Source organism: Pteronotus mesoamericanus, unplaced genomic scaffold, assembly GCF_021234165.1.
Source record: "Pteronotus mesoamericanus isolate MK-2021 breed Mesoamerican mustached bat unplaced genomic scaffold, CSHL_Meso_final contig_502, whole genome shotgun sequence".
Taxonomy (NCBI): Eukaryota; Metazoa; Chordata; class Mammalia; order Chiroptera; family Mormoopidae; genus Pteronotus; species Pteronotus mesoamericanus.
Window position 1 is genome coordinate 7292950 of NW_026555187.1, and position 27223 is coordinate 7320172.

The window sequence follows — 27223 nt, forward strand, 5'->3', positions numbered from 1 at the left end:
GAGGCTTTGGAGGAAGTGACGTTTCTATTTTGGACCTAGCATGCAGTTTTCCAAAGAGGGTGAGGTCCTTTTGCTTTTTAAACAGCTGTCCGACGAGTGTGCCACCACCCCAGATTTGTCTCGGTAAGGCCGAGCTCTCCCACAGGAGCGGGCCCCCCGGCATACGGCACGCTGGGGCCCCTCCCTGCCGGGGACCTCACCTGCCTGTGGGCAGCACCTGGCTTCATCCGAGCAGGCAGGCGTGTCTGCTGTAGGGGAGCCTGGCAGAATCACTCCCCCCCAGAGACCCTGTCCCCTCCCCCGCAACCCACTCCAGGTGTGACCCACTGGGGAGCGCACTGATGTTACCAAGAATCTGTCTGGTCCCTTTAGGTGTAGCAGGAGGTTTGGGGGGGGTGGAGGATGACAAAGTAAGCAGAGAGGTCTCTGGCAGGGTCTCCGACTTCCCCAACCTGAAGCAGCCGCTTCCCACCCTGTGTGTCTGCGGGATGACTGTTTGCATCCCCACCCCACCTTCTGCCTGTGTTAGGAAAGGGGGCACAGGCGCTGAGCCCAGGGGTCCCCAGCTGGGACCCTCGCCAGGATCCGCCTGGTTTGCCTTTGCGTTCTTGCTTCCCCTCTCTTGTCGCCAGGGCGCTTACCGCTGTCGCCACGACCGGCTCCACCACCACTCCCTGACAGAGTGTCCTCACCCCTGACTGTCTGGGGCCTCAGAGAGGGGCCCGGTGGTTCTTGTTCAGAGTCCTAAAATAGAACTTCACTTTTTTGTGTTGAGGGTGTCTTCCGCTGAGGAACTTGAAGCAAGTGTCTAAGTGACCCAGGCTGAAGGAGCCTTCAGGACAGAGCTGGGTGTCACTCCACCTGACTTGTCCTCTTGGCGAAGGTACCCTTATGTCTAGCGCGCCTCCACACGATGAGTTTCCTTACGGGGCCTCCATTGCCCGTTCAGGAATTAAGGCCCCCCCTCCCTCCCTCCACTCACCTCCAGTTCCCGCTCAGGAAGCCTGGGGTTCATGAAAAGAGCAGCCTGCACCAGAATCGCAGGAATCCCCACGCGACCCACGCCTCTCTTTTCCTCTGGCAAGTAGATGAAAGTTCTTAGAGACCAGGGCTTGGGGCTTAGGAGACTTTCAAACTCCTTGAGGCCCCACGGGGTCTAGCATGGTTCCTCGTAAAAGTGGCCTCCTCAAACCTGTCGTGCTTGGCTCATCGGTTCCTCACTCACCCACCTGCACCCCTTCCGCACCCATCACGCGAGTTGGTGCTGGCGATAGCAAAACCCGCAGGAGAGCGACGTGCAGCCGGATCATTAAAACTGCACGCTGCGTTTTATCATTTCGGCTTTCTGGAACTCCCGGGATAAGTTAGAGACAGGGATCACAGAAGAGGGAAATTAGGGCCAGGAGCAGGAAGGAATAACATTTTTGGGGGGGAGGGGGACTTGCTCGATCAGAAGGACTTGGGTCCTCCGGACTAACTTTTTTAAGAACAGGATTACTTTGCTTTAAAAAAGGAAGAAAAAAAAAAGCCACAAGCAGAAAATAAAAAGGGAATCAGCGCACAAGAGTGATGGTGTTGGTTAGACAAGAAAGAATTGTATTTCCTTGTCGCTGAGCTTCCAGGTGTCTGTGAAGTCACAGACTGGTGCCCTGGTTTTGTGAGGGACATTTGGATGTGTCCTCTGCCCATTCTGGGCAGTGTGATCGGGTCCCTCCCCTGCCCACCTGGACCGGGCCCCTGTGCCTGTCTGAGGTCTCCAGCCTCTCCGTCTGCGGAAGGCCGCCCGAGGGCCCCAGCGTGGCAGCTGTGGAATCAGATGTTGTGAGGGAACGAGATGGGAAAGAGCTAGAATGTTTTGGTGGAAGGCAGTTTGGGAGATGAAAGCCTCCATCTCTTCAATGGCTGGAGAACAGGAGTCCTACAGAGCAGGTCTGCGCAGATTCGGGTGCATCCCCTTAAGGGGCAGCACCTCCTCTTCTCTGCCTCCTATTCTCTGGACGTTTTGGCCCTGTGGGTGGGGCGTGCCCCCTGCCGCCCCCCCCCCCGCTCTGCCCCCTGGGCCTGGGATCCCAGGGAGCGGGGAGTGCACTCAGGCCTTGCAGTCAGGCTGTGCCTTCTGGGTGGGGGTTCTCTTGCACATTTCTTGGATCCGCCTGTTCTGTCCAGGGCCACCAGCTCAGGGCGACCTCTTTCTTCCTCATTAATACATTCATTAAAAAGCTTATTTATTGAGTGCCTGCTATGTGCCCTGCACCACAAAGACACGACTCTTTCTTGTTTGTCCAAGAAATAAAATCAAAGGTGGAAACTACATGTCTTTGCCACTTTCTTGGCACACCGGGGCCTGTGTGATTTCTGTGTGTGGGACTCCATTGCTTCCTTCCCCCTGAGAGGCAGCACAAGAGTCCCATCCCTGTCCTCACCCCACCTCGCCCCTGCAGCAAGGGGAGGGGAAGAGAGGAGGGGGAGGGGTGGGGCTGGAGACCGCAGTGCACCCTCAGCTTGCGTAGTCCAGTTCCTTGCCTATTATTTCCTCTTTTTAAAGTAAGGGTGTTACATTTCAATGAACTCTTGGGTTCCTTTGGAGCTTAGACTTCCAACATCTGTCTGCCTATCTCAGGCACTCTCACACTCCACTAAATCACTAGCCAGGAGGACTGGTTTGCCCCGCAAAAAGGTACCAAAGGGGAGAATCACCTTTTATCCTCTTTGCCTGGAGCATCTTTTCGAAGCCTGAGAGCTACGCACAGTGCTTTTGGGAGGTGAGCCTCCCAGAGGCGGAGGCTCGGGAAGGCAGCGGGCGCGCTGCCCGCCCGCAGGCAGGGAGCCAGCCGAGCCCTGCCTTTGTCCTGCGGGCTGGTTCTGCTCACCGCTCTCCCCAGCGGGACCTCGGGCATGGCTCTGAGGGCTGGAGGGACACTCACCGGGGCCTGGACGGCAGGCTGTGGCCATGGAAACCTGACAGGCTTACCTGGCCCCGGGGGATGGAACCTTTGACCTTGGCCTGATTAGCTGCTTTACCCAGCCAACTCCCAGAGCAGTGACTGTGAAAGGAAAAACAACAGGATTTAGCACCTGCTCCTCCCTGCCCCGCCCCCTCCCCAGTGTGGGTGCCTGTAAACACTGGCTCCCTCTCAGCAACTTGTCTTTAATTCCTGGGAGGCCAAAAATAATTTATGGTTGTGCAGTAATGTGAATGTGCATCATGCCACTGAACCGTACACTTAAAATGGTTAATATTTGTTATATATTTTCACCACAATAAAAAACCTAATTTATTGATTGAGGGGAAGAGGAAACTAATTTACATTGGAACTGCAAAATAAGGAGGGATTTCACCAAACACTCCATGACTTCCACATCTAAATGATGCTTTTGTGGTTCAAAACATGAGTCCCCCTGAGTAATTGCCTTATCAGTCTTTAGCATATTCATAATTCTCTCTTTGTGTGAAGCTATTTCCAGGCATCCCTTTAAAAGCCCCTTTGTATTCAGTTGTTTACAGATGTATTTCCCCTCCTTGACAACAACGTCTGGCACGCTGGGGTTCAATAACTGTTTTTATGGATAATGCCTGAGTGACTGTGTTAGAGATGTCAGTCCTCAGCTCCGAGGGTCCTGCTCAGGGAGAATTTTCGGGCAGGCTTTCGAAAGTCCCCCATCCCACTTGTCACCCTGTCCCACGATGCCCTTTCCTTTTTTCATACTGTGAAGCCCTATGTGGAACTGCTTTGTTTCTTGCTCATGTGTTAACATGGGCCTACATTTTTCTTCCCCTTGTAAAATAGGACATAGAAGGATGAAGATGTTCTCTGTCCTGTTCTCCTAGCATCTCTTCTGTTGAATGAGTAAATGAGTTTCCAGTCTGTGGCTGAACTTTTGGAAACAGCAGAACTCCTCAGAATCAGCTTGGGAGCACCGTGTGTTTAAGAGGAATAATGTTTTTGGGGAAGCACAGTACAAAGGAAAAGCAACAAAGAAATGGGTCTTTGATTTTTTCACACCTGACTCCAACTGGTGTCAGAGGCAGTTTCAAACCAGAATATTTACTCTGTGCGTTTGACTGAGAGTGCACATTTTTGAATGGTTTTTGAAAACTGCAGTAAAATTCGCATACAGTGAGTGAAATATACTCCTCTTAGGTACACAGTTGCATGAGTTTTAACAGACAGATGCGCCCTGTGTACCTCATACTCCAATCAAGATATAGAACATTTGCTGTTCCAGAAAGTTCCCTGTTGCCTCCTGCCGCACAGTCCCGGCCGCCCAGACACCACTGCTGTTCTCATGTAGAACCCCGTGGATCTGTTTGCCTTGCTTCCCTGCAGACCTCTCTCTATTCTCATAACCAGTCTTTCTGACGGAAGTGTTTGCCCCCTTTTCCTACCTCAGACCAAAGGGACAGTGTCCCTCGGATGTGTTCCCCATGGAGCCGTCCGTCCTGCTTCCTTTGTTCTCTCGGCTGGGGACGGAGCTTCTTTTCTGAGGCATTTCTCTTCTGTGTCCGGGTCAGGAAAATAAGGACTGATAGGGATGTCAGCGGAGCCAGGGGAAGTGTGCGTGTGTGCAGAAATGCGGAACAACACTCCTCTGAGTTCTGACAGGTCTAGGAATTTTGAAAGTCGTCAATATCCAAGGATACCTTCACTTGCAGTCCAGGATCACAGGGTTCATTCCGGTGCTTTCCCTGTCTGTGCTTGTAACCCCCTTCTGTGACGGGAAGGAACCTGGCTTTCGCCATTCCCAGCATATTTCCATGTTCAGCCCAGTCCCCGATGAGTAACCAGGCTCGTAGGCCACAGCCATTCTCGCTGGGACAGCCCCCGTCAGCCCGCCGTCCCCGCTCCAGGTCCTGTGTGTGGACCCCGCCTCCTCCTCCTGTGGAGGCTCCGATGCCCCATATGGGTCCCCCACCCATAGGGGTAAATGCCCGCCTTCTCGCCTGGCCCCGTGCAGTGCCCTCCCACCACCTGGGCTTACGCCTGCGTGGCCCTGTCCCACCTTGTGGCCCTGGGCTTGGTTGTTCAGGACGGGAAGCAGAGGGGCCAAGATACATCTCTTGTCTCCCATTCCCTAACATTTTCCTTTTTTCAATCTTCCTGTAGCAAAAAATACTTCTGTCCACTCATCTACCTAAGCTCAAGGTCTAAATACCCTGGAATATTTGCCCTTCGTCCCCGTACTCACGGCTCTTCCCAGCTAAATCATGAGCAACTGCAGTGGATTCAGAATCTGTCTCACTTCTTTTTATCTCTATTTTCACTGCACCTCTTAGTCTCCTCGATGATGCTCTCTTTCTGCTCTTTCTTACTTCCCATAAGTTACTCCTACAGAGCAACTCGTGCGACCTTTTAAAAGCATAAGGCGTGATGTCCTTTCGAACCCGCCCTGGCTTCCCACCGTGCTTAGAATAAGCCAGCATTCCTCTAGGGTGGATGATACCTGTATATATGGCAATCGATGCATGTTAGCATCAGCAGGGGAATTTAGAAGCCCTAAGCCTGGGCCTCACCCACGTCCAGTTAAATCAGACTGTTTGGAGAGGTGGTCCGGCATCCGTACTTTTTAACGTTCCCTGGTGAGTCTAACTGTCGGTCAGGCTCTGGAGTCTTGCCTCATGCCCCGCCCCCCGCCCCCTACCCCACCCGCCTCCAAGCTCCGTTCTTCCCTTTCCTGATTGGCGCCATTTGGCTTCCTAGAGGGGCCTTTCCTTGACCACCTGTCTGAGGGTGCGTCCCACCTCCCCAGCCATCCTCGGCCGTGTTCCCCTTTTTGAGCACTTATTAGCGTTGTCATCTGAGGTCATCTTCTGTATCCTTTCTTTAGCATTAGAGTGTGGTCTTCGTGATAACGCTTGCTCTCCACCACGCCTTGGTGCCTAAACTGGTGCCTCGTGACTGTTTGTGTGTAGAGGGGAGGGGAGCCCAGAGAGGGGCCTGTCAAGCGGGAGCCGGGCAGGGAGGGAGGCCCAGGACGGGGAGGTGAGGCGGAGCAGACTGACGCAGGTGGTCAGAGGAACCAGGTGACCTAAGCAACTTGACCCATGGAATTAGGAGCCCTCTGCTATTGCAAATCAAAGGGGACAGCATTTTTCTTTTCTGAATTAGTGCAGTCCCAGGAAAACAGAAATAACTGGTTTCCTGATGGAAGAGCAGGCTATATGATAGAGTCACTTTTGTTGTTCCCCGTGGTTGCTCTAAACGTTTGGAGACTGTCATTTCACCTAAACGTCGGTAAGAGCAGCCCTCTGGACTCAGCCGCCGCCCCCCCTTCAGTTACCCACTAACCTAAGGGAGCATCTGGGATGCCTGCCTGTCCTGCACTCCTTTGGTCCTGGCTGCTGACATGCCTCCGCTACCTCTTTGCATCGTGATGCATTCAGAGAAGCCTAATCGCATTACCATCTTAGCTGTGATTATCTCGTTCGGAATATTGGGATTAATTGAGAAATTGTGTTCTTCAGTTATATCACAACCCAGATTCGTAATGGGGACATGAGCAAACGTTCTCTGGAAAAAACTTGAGCCCTACTCCGTGCATATCACTGGAAAAGACAGTGATGCCCCCCCCCACCCCCCGCAAAACAAAAGGAGGAGGAGGAGGAGCAGAAGAAGAAGGCATCGGGGTCCGCAGCAGGGAAGGAGAAGAACGAGTAGGAAGTGGGTTGACTCCATGAAAGAGGCCAGGGCATGTGTCCGCAGGAGCTGCATGGGGCTGCTGAGGGCAGGACTCTGTGACACCACTCCGGCCGGGGATCTCGGGAGTTGGAGCCAACGCAATGGCACGGGACACCTTGGGAACTGCTGTCATAGCCTTGCTGCCATCAGCACCTGCATTTAGGGAGCCTTGATGGTATATGAACAAACCTCCAGGCACAGTGTTCTGCACCTGCCTAATGGCAAGCAAAATGTTCGCTTGTGCAAATGCAGTGTGGGAATTTTATGCCTTTAGGTAGGGGCTTTACACATACCATGACTCCCGAGGAGACTGAGGAGGTCAGATCGGTTTTCAAGAATGACACATTTAGGAAGCATAATTCTGTGATGAATGGCTGTGCAAAAATACCATTTACAAAAGTGGTGGTGAATTCCGTTCTGAGAGGGAAGCAACATGTATTGTAAGAGCTTCGGGAGGTGAGGCCTCCTTGGAAGTCACTGGAGTATTGTTTCCCAGCTCGCCCCGCTCCCCCTTCCCGGATGAGTTTGTCCCGGCCCCCCATCCCAGAGGGGAAGGCCAGGTCGTTGATTCAGGCCACAGTTTTCGGGTGTCAGGAAGTGTGAGCCAATGGTAAAGACGTGAGACGTGGGGGAAGGATTGGGCGTGGTGTCACGTTGGAGCCTCTCGCGCACTTCGTTAATCATTCTAAAGTGGGAGCAGCAGTTCCTGCTCCAGCGTCTCTTTCTCCACCATGGGCCTTGGTGCCGATTTCTGATGATTTTACAGGAGGACACCCCATTTCTCCCTGTGAAAAACAGTAGCAAAACTTGTTACATTTGTGAATAGTGACAGTTTACAATTTTTGAAATGTTTAAATCTATGCACAAAGAAGGTATATTCAACTTTCTACTTCTAATATGTCCAATATAGAATATGTGTCTATTTTCTGGGCGATTTTATGTAGAACAAATTACAAGGAAGATCTAGAACCCTATTAGCAATTGCCTAACATTTTAATTACAGCTGGTATCTGTTCACTGTATGTGTACAGCTGCTTTACACACATGCTTCTCCCACATTAGGGTGCCTGATGGGCGTGGGAAATGAGGGAGATTATTACAGCCAATTACCTATAGTAGGTGGGCAGTAAATGTTTAATATAAAATACGGACGGATTAGGTTGTATAATCTCTCTACAAGATAGAGAAGGTAGGTAAGTATCCATACGTATGTGGTATTTATTAGAATTTTGAAAAGGAAGTTAACTTTTCTTAAAGCCTCATCAAGCAAACACATAAAGTCTTCCTACTGTGGGGGGTGCTTATAGCATTGCCAAGAATTATTTGAAGTGTTGTTTTCTTATTTGTTTAAATTTTTTAGGTGCAAATATTTGTGTATGTAAGATTTGCTATTCCAGTTTAAAGTCGTTCCAGAATAATAGTGCTTGGAACTTAGAAAGGAGAGGAGAGGAAGAGGGAGAAGAAAGAGAGGGAGAGGAAGGGGGAAGGGAGGGAGGGAGAAAGGGAGAGAGAAAATAGAGTGGGGGGTTGAAGATAGAGATATATATAAGTTATTTTAAAATATGTTTTAATAGTGTCAGGTGACTTGTAGAATGTACAATATGTGGACGGAAGTCCAGATTCATTCATATAAAAGCACAGATGACTGTTAGGGGTTAGTCAGGAGCTAGGGGGCCGGGCTGCCTTCTCTCTTGGTTTCTGGTCTATCCTTTCTCCAAAGGAGCAGAGGGGAAGTGTGGCTTTAAATCCTTTAGTGGTTAAGAGAATAAAAACAGTTGATCTGGATTTTTATTGTTTAATGAACCAAAGTGTGCACACACTAACGTAGAGTGTGCAAACGGTCTCTCAAGTCACATCCCAGTGCTCTGACAATATAAGGATGCGTATTGCTTTTATCTCGATATTATCCCAGATAACACAAAAGATTCTGTGTTCTCTTGTACCTTGACAGGTTGGTTCCGAGGATATACCCTCCAAAATAAATCTAAGAAGGTACGGCTATTACTCAGTTTTTGTATTTGGATCCTGTCCGCTAGCTCTGTGCTGTGCTGCCTGATGCATATCTGCTCTGTGCTTTCTCTGGACCTAGTTTGCTTTCTCTCTGACGGCTGTTGTTTAGATGTGAAAGCAGATTCCCTGACCTCGCTCCTCCAGCAGCACAGTGCAGAGCCCAGCAACCAGCTCCCCATCACCTGCTCAGGGCAGAGGCCCGGAGGGCAGTTCCCAGGCCAGGCCGGGCCCCTGCAGGCTTCTTGCTCCTGTCCCTCTAGCTAAGCAGTGTGGTGGCACAGTGACCTTTTATCCTTGGGCTCTGTCTTTTGTTGGGGGGCCTGCTGCTTTTCCCCTGCAGTCCCAGTGCTAACTCCTGGCCCTAAGCCCCCGCGCCCGCGCCCCGCAATCCTGTCCTGCACTGTACAACGGACCAGCCAGAGCTGCAGTCTCCGCCTTGTGCCCCTGACATGAAATCAGTTCACTGGCTATAACTGCTATTTTCTGAAAAACAAAACTGAAAAATAGAAAAGAATGGAATGCCACGGTAAGTATTATTTCAGGAAACTTTTGTTTCAGTCCACATTTTTACATACGTATGTTAAATTGCACTGTGTGTATAGTAAGTACTGGGTGGCCATAAAAATGTATCACATCATGGGCCCAGGGTGAAAAATACTGACTCCGGTGGGTTCCTTTTCCCCGTGCCAAGACCGCTGACCAACCAGTGAAAGAAAATGAATTAGTGGAGTTAAACCGCCCCCGTGCCCCCGCCATTTAGGCCAGGTCAGCTCTTTGCCGTGGACGCTGGGGTCCCGCCCAACACCGCATGTCCGCGTTCTCTGCTGACAGCCTCCTTGGTAGGGCTGCATTATTTCACAGTTAGTTCACGTGTAAAATAGAGAATGAGCAATGGGGTGGGGGCAACATTTCAGAATTTATCAAGAGGTGACTTAAAAAAGAAAAAAGAAACAACCCACAGCTCTTATCTAGAGATGGAAGAAATCCTTGCCCACAGCTTCCTTCCCAAGGGCCCAGGGCCCGGAAAAACACCTTTCCGCAGGTGCGGGCCGTTAAACCCCAGGCCTGCCCCGGGCAAGCTTCCCGCCTGTGGAAGCTCCAGTCCCGCTCAGCGTGTGCACTTGGCTGCTTACACGCACACACTTTGTTAACTTTGATGATTTGCTAAGCTACCAAAATAAAGGAGGGTTTGCTAGTGATACAAACATCGGCTCCCACAGTTTTGGTCCTTTAATTTCTCCCTAAATCCTGATGCTGAATTTTTCTACCCACAGATCGTCGCTTGTACCATGTGTCTTCATTTCCAGCTTAATGATTTTCACTTAGTGCCTGCCGATTTTCATTTCCCCAGCCTTCAAGTGGGGACCCGGATGGCACAGCCTAGGGTGGTGGCCTTTTGGTAGCGGTGCTGGTTAGACGAGCGGGCCTGGCACTTAACAGCGCTGCCGCTCCGCGGTTCGGGCCTAACCCTGTCAGTGTCTATTTTACTCATAATGATGGAAGTGTAGGTATTTCAAAGTATGATTAGAGTTAATTATTTGGAAGTTCTCTATTTATTAACGCACAAGAGTAGTCATGTCACTTAATTCCCTATCGTTTAAAAGGTGAATTTTAAAAACGCACAACATAAGATCACCCGCAGATAAAATCATATGAACTTAAAGGACAAACAAATTTTTGGTGTTTAACTGGTAACTGTGAATCATGTTGAAACAGGGTCCCAGACCACAGCTTTCCCTTTCACAGGGTCTAGCATGTGAGGATCCTTTGCCAGCACAGACGCCCTTGGTTCCTCGGGTGTCCCACGGCTTCCGAATGCAGCAGAGCATCGGGCTCCTGCCCCCGCGGGCTGCTTGGGAAAGTGGGTGGACAGGGCGCCCCGCTAAGAGTGGAGGCCAAGTTCTGAACGGGTTTTCATTTTTTTGTACTTTTTTAAAACTTGTATTTAAACTTTAAATCTCAGCTTTTAGAAGAACTGTTTCAGTAAGAGCTTCTCTTAGTTCTTGATAATTAAACTTTGTAATTCAGCAATATGATAATACAAACAAGGGCCCTCCATGCATTTACGTGTTGGTTTTTAAGTTGAAGTATCCTTTTTGTGGGACATCAGGGAAAAATACAGGGAATTGAAAGTCAGTTGTCATGAATTACGCTCTGCTTTTGACACTCTTCATTAACTAAGAGATCCAGCCTTTTTGAAATGCTCTGCTATTGTTGTTTTCTTCATTTGCCAGGCGTTAGGGGAAGAGCCATTTGAAAGGCCTATTATTTTAATGGAAATTTTTGGTGTCATTTATGAGCAGACATAGCCATTTAGAGTGGCAATAAAAGGAGCTAGTGGTTTTACAAATTGAAGAAGTCAAGAGCTTTGCAGAAACTGATATTGATCCTTGCAGGATTGTGGATAAGGGCAATATCTAGAAAACATTAGTTATTATTATTTTTTAATCAAGTGAGTAAGTAGGTTACATTGAGAAAGGAAAAGCAAAATTGAGAGAGAGGCTGTAAATCAGAAATATGTGACCCAGGTTCCTTCTAGCTTTCCGTGTGTCCTAGTGGCATAGGGAAAGTTCCACAAGCCTCTAATTTACCAGAGCAGTCCCAAGTCTGCCAAGGGATTTATACCATCATGGAAGGATGATGCCTACAAATAACATGGTGGTAATGCAACAAAAAACATACTGTTAATATGGAAATCATCATAGCTGTCCACCCCGTGTAACTTACCTGCTTAGGTGTCACCACATAGGTCAAATGCTTCTATCTCGGGTTTTTCCTGGTTGTTAAGAGGAGACCAATTATCAGATTATGAATGCATGACAATTTTAACTGGCCCTCTGCCTTCTTGGTGTGGAAAATCTCCTGCAAGGACAGCCCTCGGGACTAGCAGCGTTATGTCTTATCGAACCTCCCAGTGTGCCTCTGTGTAACTGCCACTTCCGGGGGTTCATCCTTATCCAACACGATGCCTTTTTTTTATGAGCACTGGACATTTATTATAAAATATACTTAACATAAAACTCTTTTTTTAATCATTTCAAAAATGTATGGTTCAGGGGTATTAAGTACATTCACATTGTTATACCATCATCTCTACCATCCATCCCCAGAACTTTTCCACCTTGTGAAACTAAAACTCTGTCCCCACTAAACACGGGCTCCCCACCCGCCCCTCCCCTCAGCCCCTGGCAGCCCCCATCGTACGTCTGTCTGTGTGAATTTGGCTGCGCCAGATAACGCGTAGAAGTGGGATCCTCCGGCATTTCTCTCTTCTTTCGTGTCTGGCTTATTTCACTTAGCAGCGCGTCCTCAGGCTGAGCCTTGGACAGCCTCGCCTTGTTCCCCACACAGATGGTCGTCAGTGCAACATGTACGTAGCGTCTCAGAAGGAACCCCCCAGTTCCTCAGGCACCCCGCACATGGCACAGGAAAAGGAGGCTTCCGCACCCCAGAAATCAGGCTCGAATGGAATTATACACACGTTGTATTTTCGTTTGTTTCTAAATGATAATTTTTCCAAAATCACTCTGAACCCTGTCCCTCTAATGAGAGAGGCCACGTTACCTCACCTAGGTGTCTGTCCTGGGTCTTATAAAGAGTGGGGACAGGGTAGTGACTTCTCATGCATGCACCCTGCCCCGTCCCTTCCCAGAGCAAGGAGAGGAAGGCGTGCACTCTTCTGGGGTTCTCTGTGCCTGGGGGCAAAGCATGGCCATTTCGCTTCTCTCTCAGCAGTGACAGGATCCCCCCGCTATTACCAATGCTGGATGCTGTCCAATCGCAAACTTGCTTGCCACTTCCTGTTTCTGTGGCAAAGGGTTAAAGGAGAAAGAAGACTATTGTATGGATAAATATAGCACTCAAAACTAGACACACACAGACTCAGGCTGAAATTCCCTCGCATTCTGTCTCTCAGTGGATCAAGGGTCTTTGGGCACACAGGCGTCTCTGGCCCCACCCTCCAGGCAGCAGGTGTCCCTCTCCCCTCTTTGTGGCAAGCCACCCTGACATGGAACGTGCACAGGGTCATGCTAACTTTTCCAGCTGAGCCCATGGTGCCTCTTAAACAGGTTCTTCTCTTACTTCTGCTGGCCTGGCGTGCAGAGTCCCGTAAAACAAAGAACCACCATGCCATTCCCAGACAGCATTTTCTCTGGTTATCAGTGACTGCATCTCACACTTAAGCAACAGAAGCTTTTGGCATTTAAGAAAACTGACATCCTTGACTTACTTCCTGTTGGTTAGATCTGGCCGTCACTTCTTTGGTTTCTGCTGACCAGTCTCCAGTCTTCCTTTTAGGTCTTTGTGTCCTTTAGTTTCTCCCTGGGCAGTGTCCCAATACCAATGTAAAATTGCCTCGTAAGTTTATAAAATGGAGAGCAAATTGAGACTGGGAAGTACTAAAAATAACCAGCTAACCAGTACTAATTTGGGGCACATTGGGTTAAAGTGAAAGTACTAAAGCGAAAGTAGAAAATCACTCCAACTTCATGGTCTGCGAAGTACAAGCCCCCCATTTCAATGACTGTGTGACGCCCTTGAAAGGGAATCATCTCACGGCCAGCAGGATCTGAAGGGGTTAAATCCCCCCCCGCCCCCCAGCTCCAGACTTACTGGGACGTGTTTGCCTGTTCATGTACCGAGCATTTATCTCAAGCTCTGTGCACCTGACTCTTATTTTATACCTTCCCGTGTGCAGCCGCGAGCTCAGCACGGGGGCCCCGTGAGTTCTCCGATGCCCTGCGGGCCTGGCTGCGGACGGTGGCTGTGGCCGGGCATCCTTTCTCCCCTCCGGGCGTCCTCGCTGCTGCCCATGCTCTTCCCTTTGGGCTGAGATTTCACGGCCGTGTAACCAAGTTCTTCTCTTTGTAGGGTATTTTCCCTGAAACGTATATCCATTTGAAAGAGGCAACTGTGGAAGACCGAGGGTAAGTTCCATTCGGGGAAGACTCCTAAAAAATGACGAAGACATAAAATTATTGAGGAATGCCTGATGCCTGATTTCTTTCAACTCATTAATTCCACTCCTTAAATGGGAGAGGAATAAATACAGACATTTTCCTAGCACGATTCTGTCTTCTGTCTTCTCTTTTGATAATGTTCCTCCCTGGCACCTGTCCCCAGGACAGCAAAGGCAGGTGATGGAAGAAGAGGGGGTCTTTACCTTCCTCTTGCACCGCCTGTTCACCAGTGGTATGCACACCTGTGTGCACGTACATGAACCTGTGACACTCTTTTGCTGGTAAGACCTGAGACCTCTGCGTGGGAACTCTGGGAGACAGAGGAGCAGGCCGGGTCCTGCACGAATCAGCCCTGAACCTTGGACAGGTCAGCTAGCCTCAGGCCACTTCGGGCTTGGAAAACAAATCTGGCCCGTCGTTTGTCATGAGCTAGATGAGAAATGATGAAAGGAGGTGTGTGAACCTGCTCTGCAGATAAACTTCATTGTGCTGTGGATATTTTCTTGTTCACCTTAACCATTTGTCCTGGGAAGCACCGCGTCAGTGGCAGCTAACAGGAATGAGACACGGCCTGGAGTGGGAGAGAGGCTGCGTGGTCCGGGAGCCCAGGGCCAGGGGAGTTAAGGACAGAATAAGGAGCTCCCGGGGCCGGACTGGAGTCCCAGGCTGATCACGAGTGGAGTGGGTCATGGCCTCTAAGCTGCCAAAGGCATTTTCGGTCACACGTCCCGCCCCCTTGTTTGAGAACAGGAGGTAGAGACACGCCCACATTCACAAGGCTCCTTGGAAGCGCAATCAGGTGGGATAACCGGCCTCCTGGAGAACCTTCCAGGGGGCCATCCCAGGCGCCCCGCGGGGTCGCCAGCCCCAGCACAAAGGTGGGAAGCAAGGGTGGGTGGCACACTCCCGCTGCTCGGAGTTGCCACATAAAATGCAGGATGCCCTGATGAGTTTAAGTTTCGGATAATTCCACGTAATGTTTTACAGTATGTCCCTGATACTGTGTGAGACATACCATAAAATTACTGCATTTACCTGAAATCCAGACCTAATTGGCTATCCTGTGCTTTTGCATAAGTCTGGCAATCTTAACCACCAATCCCCACTCCTTTGCTTGCTCTCGCGCTCTCTTTTTTTTAATCATAAAAATACCAGCAAGGATTTATGTGACTAAATGTCGAGTCTGCCTCGTTTGGAGTCTCCTGTGAGCAGGGGAGGAATTTGGCCTGTACAGCCTCTGCTGAAGGTAGCAGATGAGAAGAAAACCCAGCTCCATTCCAGAAGCTGGCACAGCCTCCGTCCCCCCAGTGCTTGGTGTGAGATGGCGAACCTCAGGACCTGTGCACATGTACTTCTCCCCCCACTCACCCCCAAGAAGCAGATGCTTGGCAGGCCCAGCTGCAGCACTGGATTTTGGCGTCCATGCCTGGGAATCGCTGAAGCCAGCCTGCCTCAGTAACTGAGGCTCCCACAGAGATGCCGAATGGAGAAGTTGAGGCTGTGCTATGAGCCCATCACTTTGCAGAAAATGAAATCATTTTAAGAACTGTGGTGTTCTCAGCTCCTTCCCTTTTCTCAGATGATTAGATATGATGAAAATCTCCTTCATAGCTCTCCCTCTTCCAGTGGGCAAGTTTTGCTTTGTCTCAGGGCCAGCCAGCCCCATTTCCATCTTCGAGCTTTGGGGAATCCAGCCTCTGTCATGAAAAGCAGCAGCGGCCAACCTGGAATAATGCAGGCCCCTGTCTGGCTCTCTCTAGGCAGAACGAGACGGTGATCCCCGGGGAGCTCCCGCTGGTGCAGGAGCTCACGTCCACGCTGCGAGAATGGGCCGTCATCTGGCGCAAGCTCTACGTGGTGAGTTCTCCCCTGGGGCTCGGAGCCGAGGCGTCGTTCCTGGGTGCTCGGTCTGTGCTGCTGCAGAGCCGTCCTCTGCAGGGGTTGGCCACTGGGGTGGGTGCGCCTCACCTGGGCCTTACAGTGGCTGGTAACCAGCAGTTGCTCATTCCCCGGTGTAGGATCATGGCCGATGGGGGCGGTGGAGGAAGCAGATGTAATCGTTAGTTCAGCCTTTTCCCAGCTGACGGCAATGCTGATTGTAGAGTAATAAAGAAAACAACTGCAAATACTCACATAGTCCTTACTAAGTTCCCGGAACTATCATTAAACCTACAATACTCTGATAAAGTAAGTGCAGTTATTACCAGTTCACCAGGGAAAAAACGCTGGGACATTCTGTTAACCTCTACATGTATTGAACACGGCGGGTAACCATCTTGCAAGAGGCTGAAAATGTTCACGGTCCGTGGGCATCAAGCTTGTACCTGTGTCCATTTTAGGAAGCTCTTTTCACGACACTGGGACATACCCACAGTGTTTTCTAAAGCTCCCTCTTTCCTGGAGGCCTTGTGTGGCAGCGTCGCTCAGTCTGGCCTCTGGGAGCTTCTGCCAGGCCTCGTGGCGGCCGGGAGCACCTGTGCGGGTGCCTTCGCTTGTTCTCTGCGCGAAGGAATTCAGTGAGGGAACAGGCTCGGCTCGCTGGCCTGGGAGGGAGCCAGTCTCCTCCCTGTACGGGGTTTTGTTTTTCTAGGAGGTTTTTCAGTCTTCACTCTAGACCCAAATGTAAAAAACAATAACAATCATCAAAACTCATTCTGGCATAAGTTAAGAATTCATGTAAGATACTTCCTTTCCATCCAGGCTGTTGTTTCCCAGGATGGGTCACAGCAGAAGGCACCAACGCCTTTGGTGGAGAAGTGCATGGCTTTTTTCTTCCGCCTGCCCATCCTTCAAGGCCAAGTTTAAGCCCTTTCTCCTTTGTAATGGGTCTTCTAAAGACCTTAATTCATGATGCTTCCTTCTGGCCTCTAGGAGCACTAACAGCCGACCCCATCATCTGGTCCTGGGGGCATAGTGCCCTGTCATGTGAGGGATCTTTTGATCTCTTTATGTTTAGTTGCAGAGAGAGCTAACCTGTGAGTTCCTAAATCACAAGCTCCAGGAGGACAGAGATGCTGTTTTAAGCCCTCTGGCTGACAGCCAAGGTCTTGTATTTCTGCTGAAAGCACTCTCTGGTTCTTAATTGATTGGTTAGTGGTGGATGGGACCAGTCTGATGGATGAGGAATGACGTATACATGAGTTAGCTCCTTAACGTAGTCTTTCTGGAAATGGGTGAGTGGTGAAATGTATTTGATGATAAGTACTGGGGAGAGGACTTCTTTTTAAAGGTATAATGTACAAGAATGGAGAGTAGGAACGAGGCTGACTTTTCCGTGTGCTAAGACGTGACTCTTAGGCTGAGTTTATCACCTCTGCCCTCCACACATCCACAGGTAATTGTGCCAAGTCTGCTATCGAATAGAAATGAGAAGTAAGTGCACCAGGGAGGAAGAGGTAGGGTTGATTACTTGGGCTTCCACATGCCTTAGCAGTTAGATGATGAGCTTAGGTTTGCGATTTCTTCTGTGGGTGTTCCACTGTTTAGTAACAGAATTGAGTGCTAAGTTAAAAAAAAAAATCCATCCCCTCTCAGAGGGCAGGACATTTTTCATCTTAATTTTGACATCTAATAAAATAATTATTTTGTTCTTTGTGAATATTTAAACATGTCTTAGAGCTGTTGCTGGTTGACTAAGATACATCCCCTGTGGGAACCGCAGCCTTCTGATCGGGCGAGCAGTCTGCTTCTGCTTCGGCCTGTGATACATGATCTCCCATTAAGGAACAGTCCACCTCAAATGGGTTTGTTGTCAGTCGTGGCTTTCTCCTCTTTGTCTGCCACCCCCGTCCCTTGCTAAACCATGGCGGTTTACTTCAGACAGACTTTCTGAACTTCTTTCTCAAAAAGCTGTGTGTCAGAGAAGAGAACCTCAAATAGTATGCTTCACTGGGGAGGGGGGAAAGTAAAAGGAACCAGAGTCTATAGCGTTTACCCCCAGCAGCCCTCTCACCGCGCATACCTTTTCTGGTGTCTTTGTTTTCTGATCCTGTGTAAGTTCCTTTGGTCTGTGTAAGGCAAATGCCGATTCTTCTCAGCTACGCCAGCCCTTTAGCTTATTTGTCCTGTGCGTTTCCTGCCACAGATGATGCACCCAGGGGCTCCGTTTGATGTCTTTAATGGCACCTGTGCTATCTCAGAGCCTCCACAGTCTGAGTTCTGTTCAAAGTCTAAGTTCACAAGAAATTTATGTTGTAGACCTGGAGAGCCTTTTAAAAAATTTTTTTAATTATTTATTTATTTTTAGAAAGACGGGGAAAGGAGGGAAAAGCAGAGGGAGAGAAACATCCATTGGTTGCCTCCAGGGACTGAACCTGCAGCCTAGACCTGTGCCCTGACCAGCAATCGACCCCACGACCCTTCACTTTGTGGGACAACATCCAACGCACTGAGCCACACCAGTCAGGGCTGGACTTATATGAGAGGAAAACTCAGTCTGCTGAACAGACACAGCCTAGCTGTGTAGACACGATTATGCTAGACAGGAGAGAGACTTGTATAGCTATGATTTGTTTTTAGCAGTTATGCTTTAACCTCTTGAAATAACCATAAATATGTCTTAAAAGGGAGGGAGTTCCTTATGCTGAAGAGAGGGGAACCTACTCATCCAGAGTGGAAAGAAGAAAGTTCCATCCGCTGCTAACCAAGGAACCTCATGCTCCTTTTGTTCCTTTTTGTTATATTAGTATTATTTTTTCCACTTAGTTATCTTTTCTGGTGGATGTTGGCCACGATGTAGGAGATAGCCACTGCACTAGAAATTCGGAAGCTCCGTTTTTCATCCAGGCCCAACGGTAACTGGCTTTGTGGCCTTGGGCAGGCCACCTGAGGTCTTCAGGTGTCTGCTAGGTTTTGCTCCTCTATAAAAATGATATCCAATCTACTCTGTTTACTCCACGGACTTTGAGGGTGTGAAAAGAGACGGTGGCTGCGAAGTCACTGTGTAGGCAGATCGAGGACGCCACAGATGTGAGCACGTGACCCTCGAGGCTGGCTTAGCTGGACACAGTAGTCCCTCTGGCCATCCTCCCTCGGGGTGGCCTTGGAGACTCCGAAGCTCCCTTGTGTCACCTCCCCTTATCCAAGGGCACTTGTTATCATCTTTGGCGGAATGACCTTGAGCACGCAGTAACCACAGACAGTGAGCCTCCTTAGTGTGGGGTCACGTCCTGGAGGCACTGACCACTTCAGAAAGGAACACCGGGTGCAGATTCACAACGGTTGCTGGCAAGTTTGCCTGCACTGTTCACTCTCGGTTGGAGCCTGTTTCCGTGGTTGATCAGGAATGGAGGAAATGCTGTGAATGAGGAGGTGGCCGCCTCGTGAAATGGCCACACTGTGGGCCTTGGGGTCACACGGGGGGCCAGCTCTCAATTCTGGCTTCTCCCTTGCTCAGTCTGTACTGTGAATAGTCACAAAAAGGAGCAAGCCAGTAACAGTAACTGCAAATGAGCAGAGCACGCAGAAAGAACACAGACTCTGCAGGCAGGGGTCTGGTTCAGGGTTTGCCCTGAACTGCATGATTCCATGGCCTGAGAGAGCCCTTTGACCTCCCTAGTTAATTACCTCAATTCAATGGGTAATTATATATAGTGTGTGTCTTGCTGGTTTGCTGTAAGGATTCAATAGGATAATCCACGGAAAGCTCCCGGGACAGTGCCTGGCACGCTGTCTTCAAGACGGGGCAGCCTCCGGTCGCCCCCTTACAGCACCGCTTCACAGGTGCTGATGAATGACGACAAGTGTTGGGAGACTGTGCTGGCGCCGTGGGGTTTTGCCCTGAAGTCGGCTACGGGTGGGCCCTCCAGCTTGGGGCTGAGGAGGTGGGCTCCCTTCCAGTCCTGTAGGGACTTAACTTCTCTGACTAGATAGTTGTAAGTAGGCATCCATTTTCCTCTGCTGCCTCTCAGGAGTTTTCGCTTTTCCTAGCCTTGGAAAAGAGATCCAACGAGCTGAACTGGGCCTCTTTTCTTTCTAGCAGCACGTCCTCTTTCTGTGAGTTCCCCAGCTGGAAGGGCAGGTGCCTGCGCATCAGTTTAGGCACGACTGGACTGATGTAATAAAACCTTTTCAGCAGCAGCCCTGTTATACCTCCTGAATGTGCACAGATCCACATCCCACCTCGTACCATATTTTCTCAGTTAGAAATCAGGTCTTGAAAACTGACAAGTTAGAGTTTCTTTGGGGGAACATGGGGACCGGAGTTTTTGAAAGAGGGACTCTCCTGGAAACTGGAGATGCTTTGCGGGCCATAAACATGCTCCGCAGCGGCGCATGCAGAGATTCAGCTCAGCGCTGCTGCCCGTCTCCAGCCGGGACGTGGTTCGGTGAGGTTTGGTCAGCCAGCCCGTTTTATCCCTGTCAGATTGGGAGACGGAATGACATCGTAGCTCCTACGGCAGAGAGACGGGAGAAGAGCCCAGTGTGTGAGAAGGTGGTTGATACATACTGTTGAATTACGTGTATTTATTTATTTGCTAAAATGTAGTTCATAAACAGGACTGATCTCCTTTCATTTAAAATGTGCCAGCAAGTACAGCTTTGTGCAATTCTGTGGTTCTGTAAAAATTTGGAGCAGAGAAAGTGCCCGAAACTGAGGCGGGGGTGGGGGAACTTGCCCACCACAGGGAATCGCCCTTTCTTCTCATCGTTGTATCCGGAGGATTAGAGCTCCGCAAGTCTCCTTCCCTGAACTGGTGGTTATTGCTGACGGCTGGGACGTCGGCTCTGAAGTGTCACTCAGCTGGTCTCATGGTTTGAAACCACCACCTGACCTCTTACTACCAAGGACAGGACATTCCCACAGATGACTTGGTCCTGTTGTCCGGGCATTTTTTTTATTGGAGCGGCCAGCCCCTCCCCTGCCCCCGCCCCGCCCTGCTGGCATAGCTCTCGGGGAGGCACAATGAGACGATGTGACCAGGCAGGGCAGGGGTGGCGCTTTGGGTGTTTTCCTGGTTCTGTTTTTCTCCCGTGGTGGTGCCTGGCTTTCAGGATTTCTCATACTCCTTCCAGAGGCAAAAAACTGTCCTTTGCTGGACCCTTAAAAATCAAGCATTTGCTAGTCAGGCAGAGCCTTGTGCTATCAGAGAAAAGGCACTAGTATGGATAGCGAGAACGGGAGAGGGGCCACGTGGGCTCCCTTCTTCCCTGAGGACACAGAGGAACCAGGACACTGGTCCAGACTCCCGGGGTTACAGATCCTAAGAAAAGACATGAGATTGATTGCAGAGAGCTCTGTGCGAGTCAAATTGGATAGAGGGCCGACCAAGTGGGCGAGGACATCAACCGGGAGATGGTTCCCATCAGATACGGTTAATCAGGAAGCCGCGTGGAGGAGTAAATGAGTTTAAGATCGCAATCTCAGACTTGAAGACGCTTCTCCTTGGGAACGGATCTTAGTGCCAGTCCCTGGATTTTACAGATGGGTGTTTCCCAGGAAGGATAATTTGCCCAAAGTCACTTAGCAATTAACAATAGAATTAGAGATAGAAATGAGGCCCCAGTACATTCAGTTACGTAGTTTTGCCTCTGAGTCCTAAAACCCGCACGGAAAGGACAGGCTGGTGAACAGAGGAAGTGCTGAGTCTCCTGCAGAGGGAGAGGCGCAGGAACAGAGGGCCGGCTTTGGACTGCGGTCCGCGTTGTTGGGGAAGGGGAAGAATTCAGGTTCTGGACACCTCATGAGGGCGGCGGCTGTCTCAGGGACCCGCTGAGTTTCTGAGATACTCAACAGATGGCTTCTGTATTCCTGCTGTCATTGAAGGCAAAGCTCTTTTATTCTTGTGACTTTATTTTCTCACTCCAAATTCTTTTTTTAAAATTGTTTTTTAAAAAGATTATTTAAGAGAAAGGGGAAGGAAGGGAGAAGGAGGGGAAGAGCAACATTGATGTGTAAGAGAAACATTGATCGGCTGCCTCGTACACACCCCCAGCTGGGGACCTGTTTTGTAACCCAGGCTTGTGCCCTGGCTGGGAATCAAACTGGCAGCCTTTGGGTTCGCAGGCCAGCGCTCATTCCACACCAGCCAAGGCTACAAATTCATTTTTGAAAAATCAAGATAGGCGGACATCCAGAATCGAAATGTAAAAGTAAGACCTCAGAGATCTCCAGGTGGAAGAGAGGGTGAAACTGGAACCAAATGCAGACACACCTGCTGTCCAGTATGAAAAACATAGAGCAGTACCTCTTGTTTGGCGCAGGTGACCCTCCAATTGAAACCGGAGTGGGCTCTCACATCGGGGCTGCCGCCAGTTGGTTTTGAGTCCTTCCTATGTCCTGGGACTGTGCTGACTTTTGCAGAGAGGATCAGAGAAATTATTAAATAAATGCCTTACTCCCCCACCCTAGATTTTGTGACAGTAGCTGCTAGTGCAAAAAAGGCAGAGATGGGCAAGTGCCAGGGGTACGCGCGAAGGCACTGCGGCAGGCAGCCTGGGCTGGGTGGGGTTAGGAACGGGGGTGGGAGGGGGGAGACTCTCAGGCCCTGGCTCATGGTCGTGGGTCGGGGGCGCCGCGGTTTCTCCTCTCCTGTCCTCGTGTGCTGCCCTCAAAGTGTCAGGGGGCAGCTATGGCTCAGAACAGCCTACTTAGAACAATCTTAGGAATGTGGCAACAAAATCCATTTCCTTAAAGTAAATGGGGGAATTGCTTCCTTTGGTGTGTTCTAGCTTGCCTATTCAGAATTAACTTGGCAGAGTGAGGCAGAGAAGAATGGCTGTCTTCATCCCCCTTTTGGGGAAGAACTTGGCAAACCAGGCTGATGGGGACAGGCAATAATTAAGTTGCCTTGGATAATGTCTAACATAATTGAGACCAAGAACTTGGGAGCGTGTGTCGCAGAGAGCTGTCTCTCACACAGCCTCCTGGGCCTTTGAGCCCCTTCTTGACCTTATTATGAGACCTAATAGCTTAATTAAAATGAGAAAACATTTTTTAAAAACCTAACTAGGAATAGACAGATAGACAAAAAAGAAAAAGATCCCTCCTCTGCCCAGCAGCTTTGAAAAGCAGATTTTATGGGCTTCATTTCTCCCTTGTTTTCCAGTTTGAAAGGCATTGAGATGGAAACATTTCTTACAGAATTAAGTGAAAAAAGCAGGTTTTATTTTTTTTAACCTTTACTTATTAAAAATGGATTTTAAAAGTCTCATTTTTATGCTTTTCAAAAGATTACCTGATGAGAAAGAGACAATTCAGGAAACACTAAAGGCCTAAAACGCAGGGAGTTTCAGCATTTGCAGCAGGCATGGCGGTCTGTGATTTTCAGAGCCACGGTGTTAGAAGGTGAACTGCAGCCACCGACAGGTTCTTGTCTCCTCCCTGGGGTTCTCACGGAATCTGAATTTCTTTTCTGGCCTGATCACACTCCGCAAAACCCGCTGCCGCCTCCCGCTGCCCCGGTTCTAGGCCGAGGGCTCCAGGCCGAGGGCTCCAGGCCGAGGGCTCCTCCCCGCACGGCTACACTTGGTGCAGGAGGGTCGCGGATGTTTTCAGCCCTGACTCTGGGCGACAGCTTGCACTGCCCCTGGGACTGTTGCGGAAGAACATCCTTGCAGAACGTGCCGTACAGCCGCTGGCAGCTTGTGCGTGTATGCGTGTCAGCATTGGTTTTGTAGCAGATAACGTTTCCTGTAATGTTAGAAGTGTATGGTTATGTACATGTACTACAATTTTTCACTGTAAATAGAAGAGAAGTGGTCTTACAGTATACCTTGGGTACATGGAACTGTATAGGCTTTCACTTGAAAAACATATTTCTGAAGTGATACACAGAACATTCTTCCCTCACCCTCTATCTAAACTGGCCCCTTTCCCCATGTGCACCCTACCTTATAGCTCTGTTTATTTATTTTCCTTCTCATACCTTTTAAAATTTAGTTTATTGGGGTGACATTGCTTAATAACATGACGTAAGTTTCAGGTGCACAGTTCAAGACTGCATCGGCTGCATATTGCATTGTGTGTTCACCCCCAAAGCCTCGAGTCCTTTCATCGCTGTATGTTCGGCCCCCTCTGCCCTCTCCGGCCTCCCCCCGCCCCGCTTCCTCTCTGGGGACCCCCATGCTGTGGTCCGCGTCTCTGAGCTTTTGCTGTTTGGTTTGTTTGTTTGTTTGTTGCTTTCTGTTTTGTATCACACATACGAATGAAATCTTATGTTCTTGTCCTTTTCCGTCTGGCTTATTTCACTTAGCATGACACTTCTTGCACTTTTCAAAGTCTGAAATGATCTTGTATGTGTATATGTGTATATGTAAATATTATGTATAAAGATATATAGTTTACTTTTTGCTGCCTTTCCTCCTCTAGGATGTGGCAGGAACTTTATTTCCAACACCTAGTAGATGCTCTTGAATTTATTTTAATGCAATGAATCAATCAATCATTTAGCTAGAACAAAGGTCATAATGGCTCAGACATCAAGTATTTGACTCTTCAAATAATTGAATCACAAATAATCAGTTGGTTGTCAGTTTAGTCTGCTTATAGGAAGCTTTTGTTGTTTTTTGTTTTTTTTTAGGATTTTATTTATTTATTTATTTATTGAGGGGGAGGAAAGTAGGGAGAAAGAGAAGGAGAGAAACATCTGACATGTGAGAGATACATCAATCGGTTTGCCTCTCACACACCCCCAACTGGGGACTTGACCCACAACCCAGGCACGTGCCCTGCCTGGGTATAGAACTGGCAACTTTTTGATTCTCAGGCCAGCACTCAGTCCACGGAGCTGTACCAGCCAGGGCTGGTTATAGGAGGTTCTTACTGAAGCTCAGGGTAATGGTTTAATTATTCTAAATCTAACAATTTTCTGGCCGGTATAATGGCTTTGTGGGGAGTCTGCATTTTACATTTTATTTTCCGTCATCCCTTATCTCTGAAGTTACAGTTCTTGCTCCCTCCATAATTGGCTCCCAGGGATGCCAGCATGAACACGCTCCTTGCTCTGGGGGCACTTACTGTTCAGATGGAGAGAAAGACACCCCGGCTGAGGCCGGGGTCCCTGTGCTAATTCCAGGCACTGGGAGCGGGACAGTGAGCCCGGAGTTCAGGTTGCAGGAAGAGACTTCTGGCTTCAAGCTGAAGCCGAAAAGGCAAGAGTCAGCAGTTGGCAGGGGGCGTAGTGGGAGAGATTGGGGGGTGAGCATGGGAGTCAGTGCCGGGGGAGGAGTAAAGTGGGTCCAAGGAGAGGAAGTGACCTGTTAAAGGGTCTGCAGCACCGGGAGAGCTGGACAGAGCTCTGCATGGGAGGAGCGTGGCTGTTTGAGGTAGAGATTGGGGTAAAACACAGCTGGGAAGGGGGCAGGAGCCGGGATCGCGGGTTTCCCATGTGACGCACTGTGGCTGCCGGCAGTGGATGTCCCCGGAGTGTTTCAAACAGGAGCAGCATGTCCAGAATCCTAGGGTGCATGGCTGATTTGTTATGCTGATAATTTAGGACCAGCTGTGGATCCTCCAGTTGCTTACCTGTATCTAACGTCGTAATAGGGGAGAGAGGGGGTGGCTTAGGGCAAAAGATACCCCCTCAAAGTGCTCAGCTCTCTCTGTGGCACAATTAATTGGGTGAATACCACCTCGTAAAGAATCAAGTCAAAAGGTCAAAAGACATTTTCATCCTGCATCACGCTTCTTTTCTTCGGCCCCTCCCTCCCCCTCATTTTCCCGTCCAGGACAACAAGGTCACACTCTTCCGCCAGCTGCAGCAGATGACGTACAGCCTGATCGAATGGCGGTCCCAAATCCTGTCTGGAACACTCCCCAAGGACGAACTGGCAGAGCTCAAGAAGAAGGTCACAGCCAAAATCGATCATGGCAACAGGTAAGCCAGGGGTGACATTTCACTGAGGACTTGGAAAAACATGGACACACGCATGCTAAGGACACAGCTCAGCCTGAGCTGTTGGCCTTGGAGTTGCCAAAGAGGAATGCTTACTGCTCTCTTTTTGCCTTGGAAAACAGTTTTGTTGAAAAAAAAATTGTCAGTGCTCTTGATGGGCCAGCCCCTGTGCTGGGTCTCCGAACTAAAGGAGGTGACGGAGGAGCAGGACAGTGGGGCTCGGAGCTCGGTGACTCCACCCCCGGCCACACGGGACAGGCAGAGGCCAGCAGTTTTGCAGACCTGAGACACTCTCTGTTGCGATCTTAACAATGGATTTTAAATCAGTATCAGACTCAGTTTCTCTCCGTCTTCCCGTAAGTGGAAGATACAGCGTAGGAAAACCAGACTTGCCAGAACAGTAAAGCATGTTTTTAGCCTGTTGGTTATGTTTGCAAAGTTAACCGCTTCATCAGTTGTCTGAGCAGCTCAGGCAGGTGCTTAGGTTCTAGATCTCACTGCCTTGTAGAAAATGGGAGATTCAGTCAGTCCGTCAGTATTGATGGTGCCCTAGGACTCACCGCTCCTAACCAGCTCTTTTTAAAAGGCCAGTTTGGTCTCCCATGTTTTTTTGTTGATGATTGATGTGATATTGGTCTCATTTTCTAAATTTCTGCAACTTGTGCATTTGATTTTATTTCCCCTCCTTCTTTGCCCTACTTCTTCAACCTCATGGCTCTTGGAAATGCTTCAGAGACCTGTTAAAATAGAGCTCATTGCCCTCCCCAAGTAGATGTTGAGGACGCTGACAGCTGGATTCAGAAAGTGCTAGAGTGAACACGGCACAGAAGATCTGGGTTCAGCCACTGTTTGTGCAGTCTGCCCTGTGTGCCCTCCACACAGCCTGCCTAACTGTGGCTCTGCGAGGTAGCTGCTGTGCCCATTTATGGTTCCAAGTGAGCTCAAGCAATTTGCTTCCAAGTCACAAAGATAATAAGAGGAAAACTTACATTGAACCCATGACTTTTGGATTCCACGTCTAAAGCTCCCTCCTTTAGGTTTAAGAATGAACAGCCCCTCCCTCGTCCCGTGTCCCCTCGTAGGACTACGCACAGGGGTCTCAGTGCCAGTCGTGTCATGCCAGGGATCTCTTTAGAATCAGCAGCATTGGAACAAGGCCGCTGCCCCTCGCACATAGGCCACCTCTGTACCTCTGGGCGTTGGCCCCGGGCCCCGATCTCTGGCATAGGCTGGTCACGTCCCGCAAGCAGTAGAACATGCCCGCCCTGCCGTGCCAGGCCTTGGAAGCAGCCCCAGAAGCTACACGGCTCCAGCAGTGCATCCGCCACCAAGGCCCCTTGCTTCTGAGTCTGGGTGGCCTGTGGGCCTGGCTTCCATGGAGGAGAAGCTGCCAGATTAGATCAGTTGATGGAGTTGCTATAAAACACAGAGGAGGCAAAGCAGGCATTTTCCTTCCTTCCCAAAGACTTGGCACTTTCCACTGTTATCCCTGAGCTCGCCTGCTGTTTGGACACTCCTGTTCCCGAACGGCCGGTGCTGGGAATGTGCATTGGGCATTCAGATAGCAGTATCCTGTTTCCACCACAGCCACCCACTGGTTGGAACTAAGTAACATTTTTTTCTGCTTCTGCGTGTGCACTGGGCATGAAAGCCTTCCTGGGGATCCTGCCTTGCACGGGCCACGTGGCCCCGACTTTCTTGTGCATTACTCAGAATTCTGCCTTAACGCAGTCAGGTGCTT

At 49.7% G+C, this 27223-nt stretch overlaps 1 protein-coding gene across 1 annotated transcript in view; it reads left to right on the forward strand.

Annotated features, from left to right (window-relative positions):
- The window catches only part of DOCK5 (dedicator of cytokinesis 5), a 186354-nt gene that overhangs the window by 60132 nt on the left and 98999 nt on the right, over nucleotides 1-27223 (forward strand). Inside the window, exons 3-6 of the mRNA XM_054578985.1 lie at nucleotides 8629-8669; nucleotides 13560-13615; nucleotides 15409-15505; nucleotides 25316-25464. Of these exons, the coding sequence (XP_054434960.1) occupies nucleotides 8629-8669; nucleotides 13560-13615; nucleotides 15409-15505; nucleotides 25316-25464 (343 nt within the window). The remainder of the gene's footprint in view (nucleotides 1-8628; nucleotides 8670-13559; nucleotides 13616-15408; nucleotides 15506-25315; nucleotides 25465-27223) is intronic.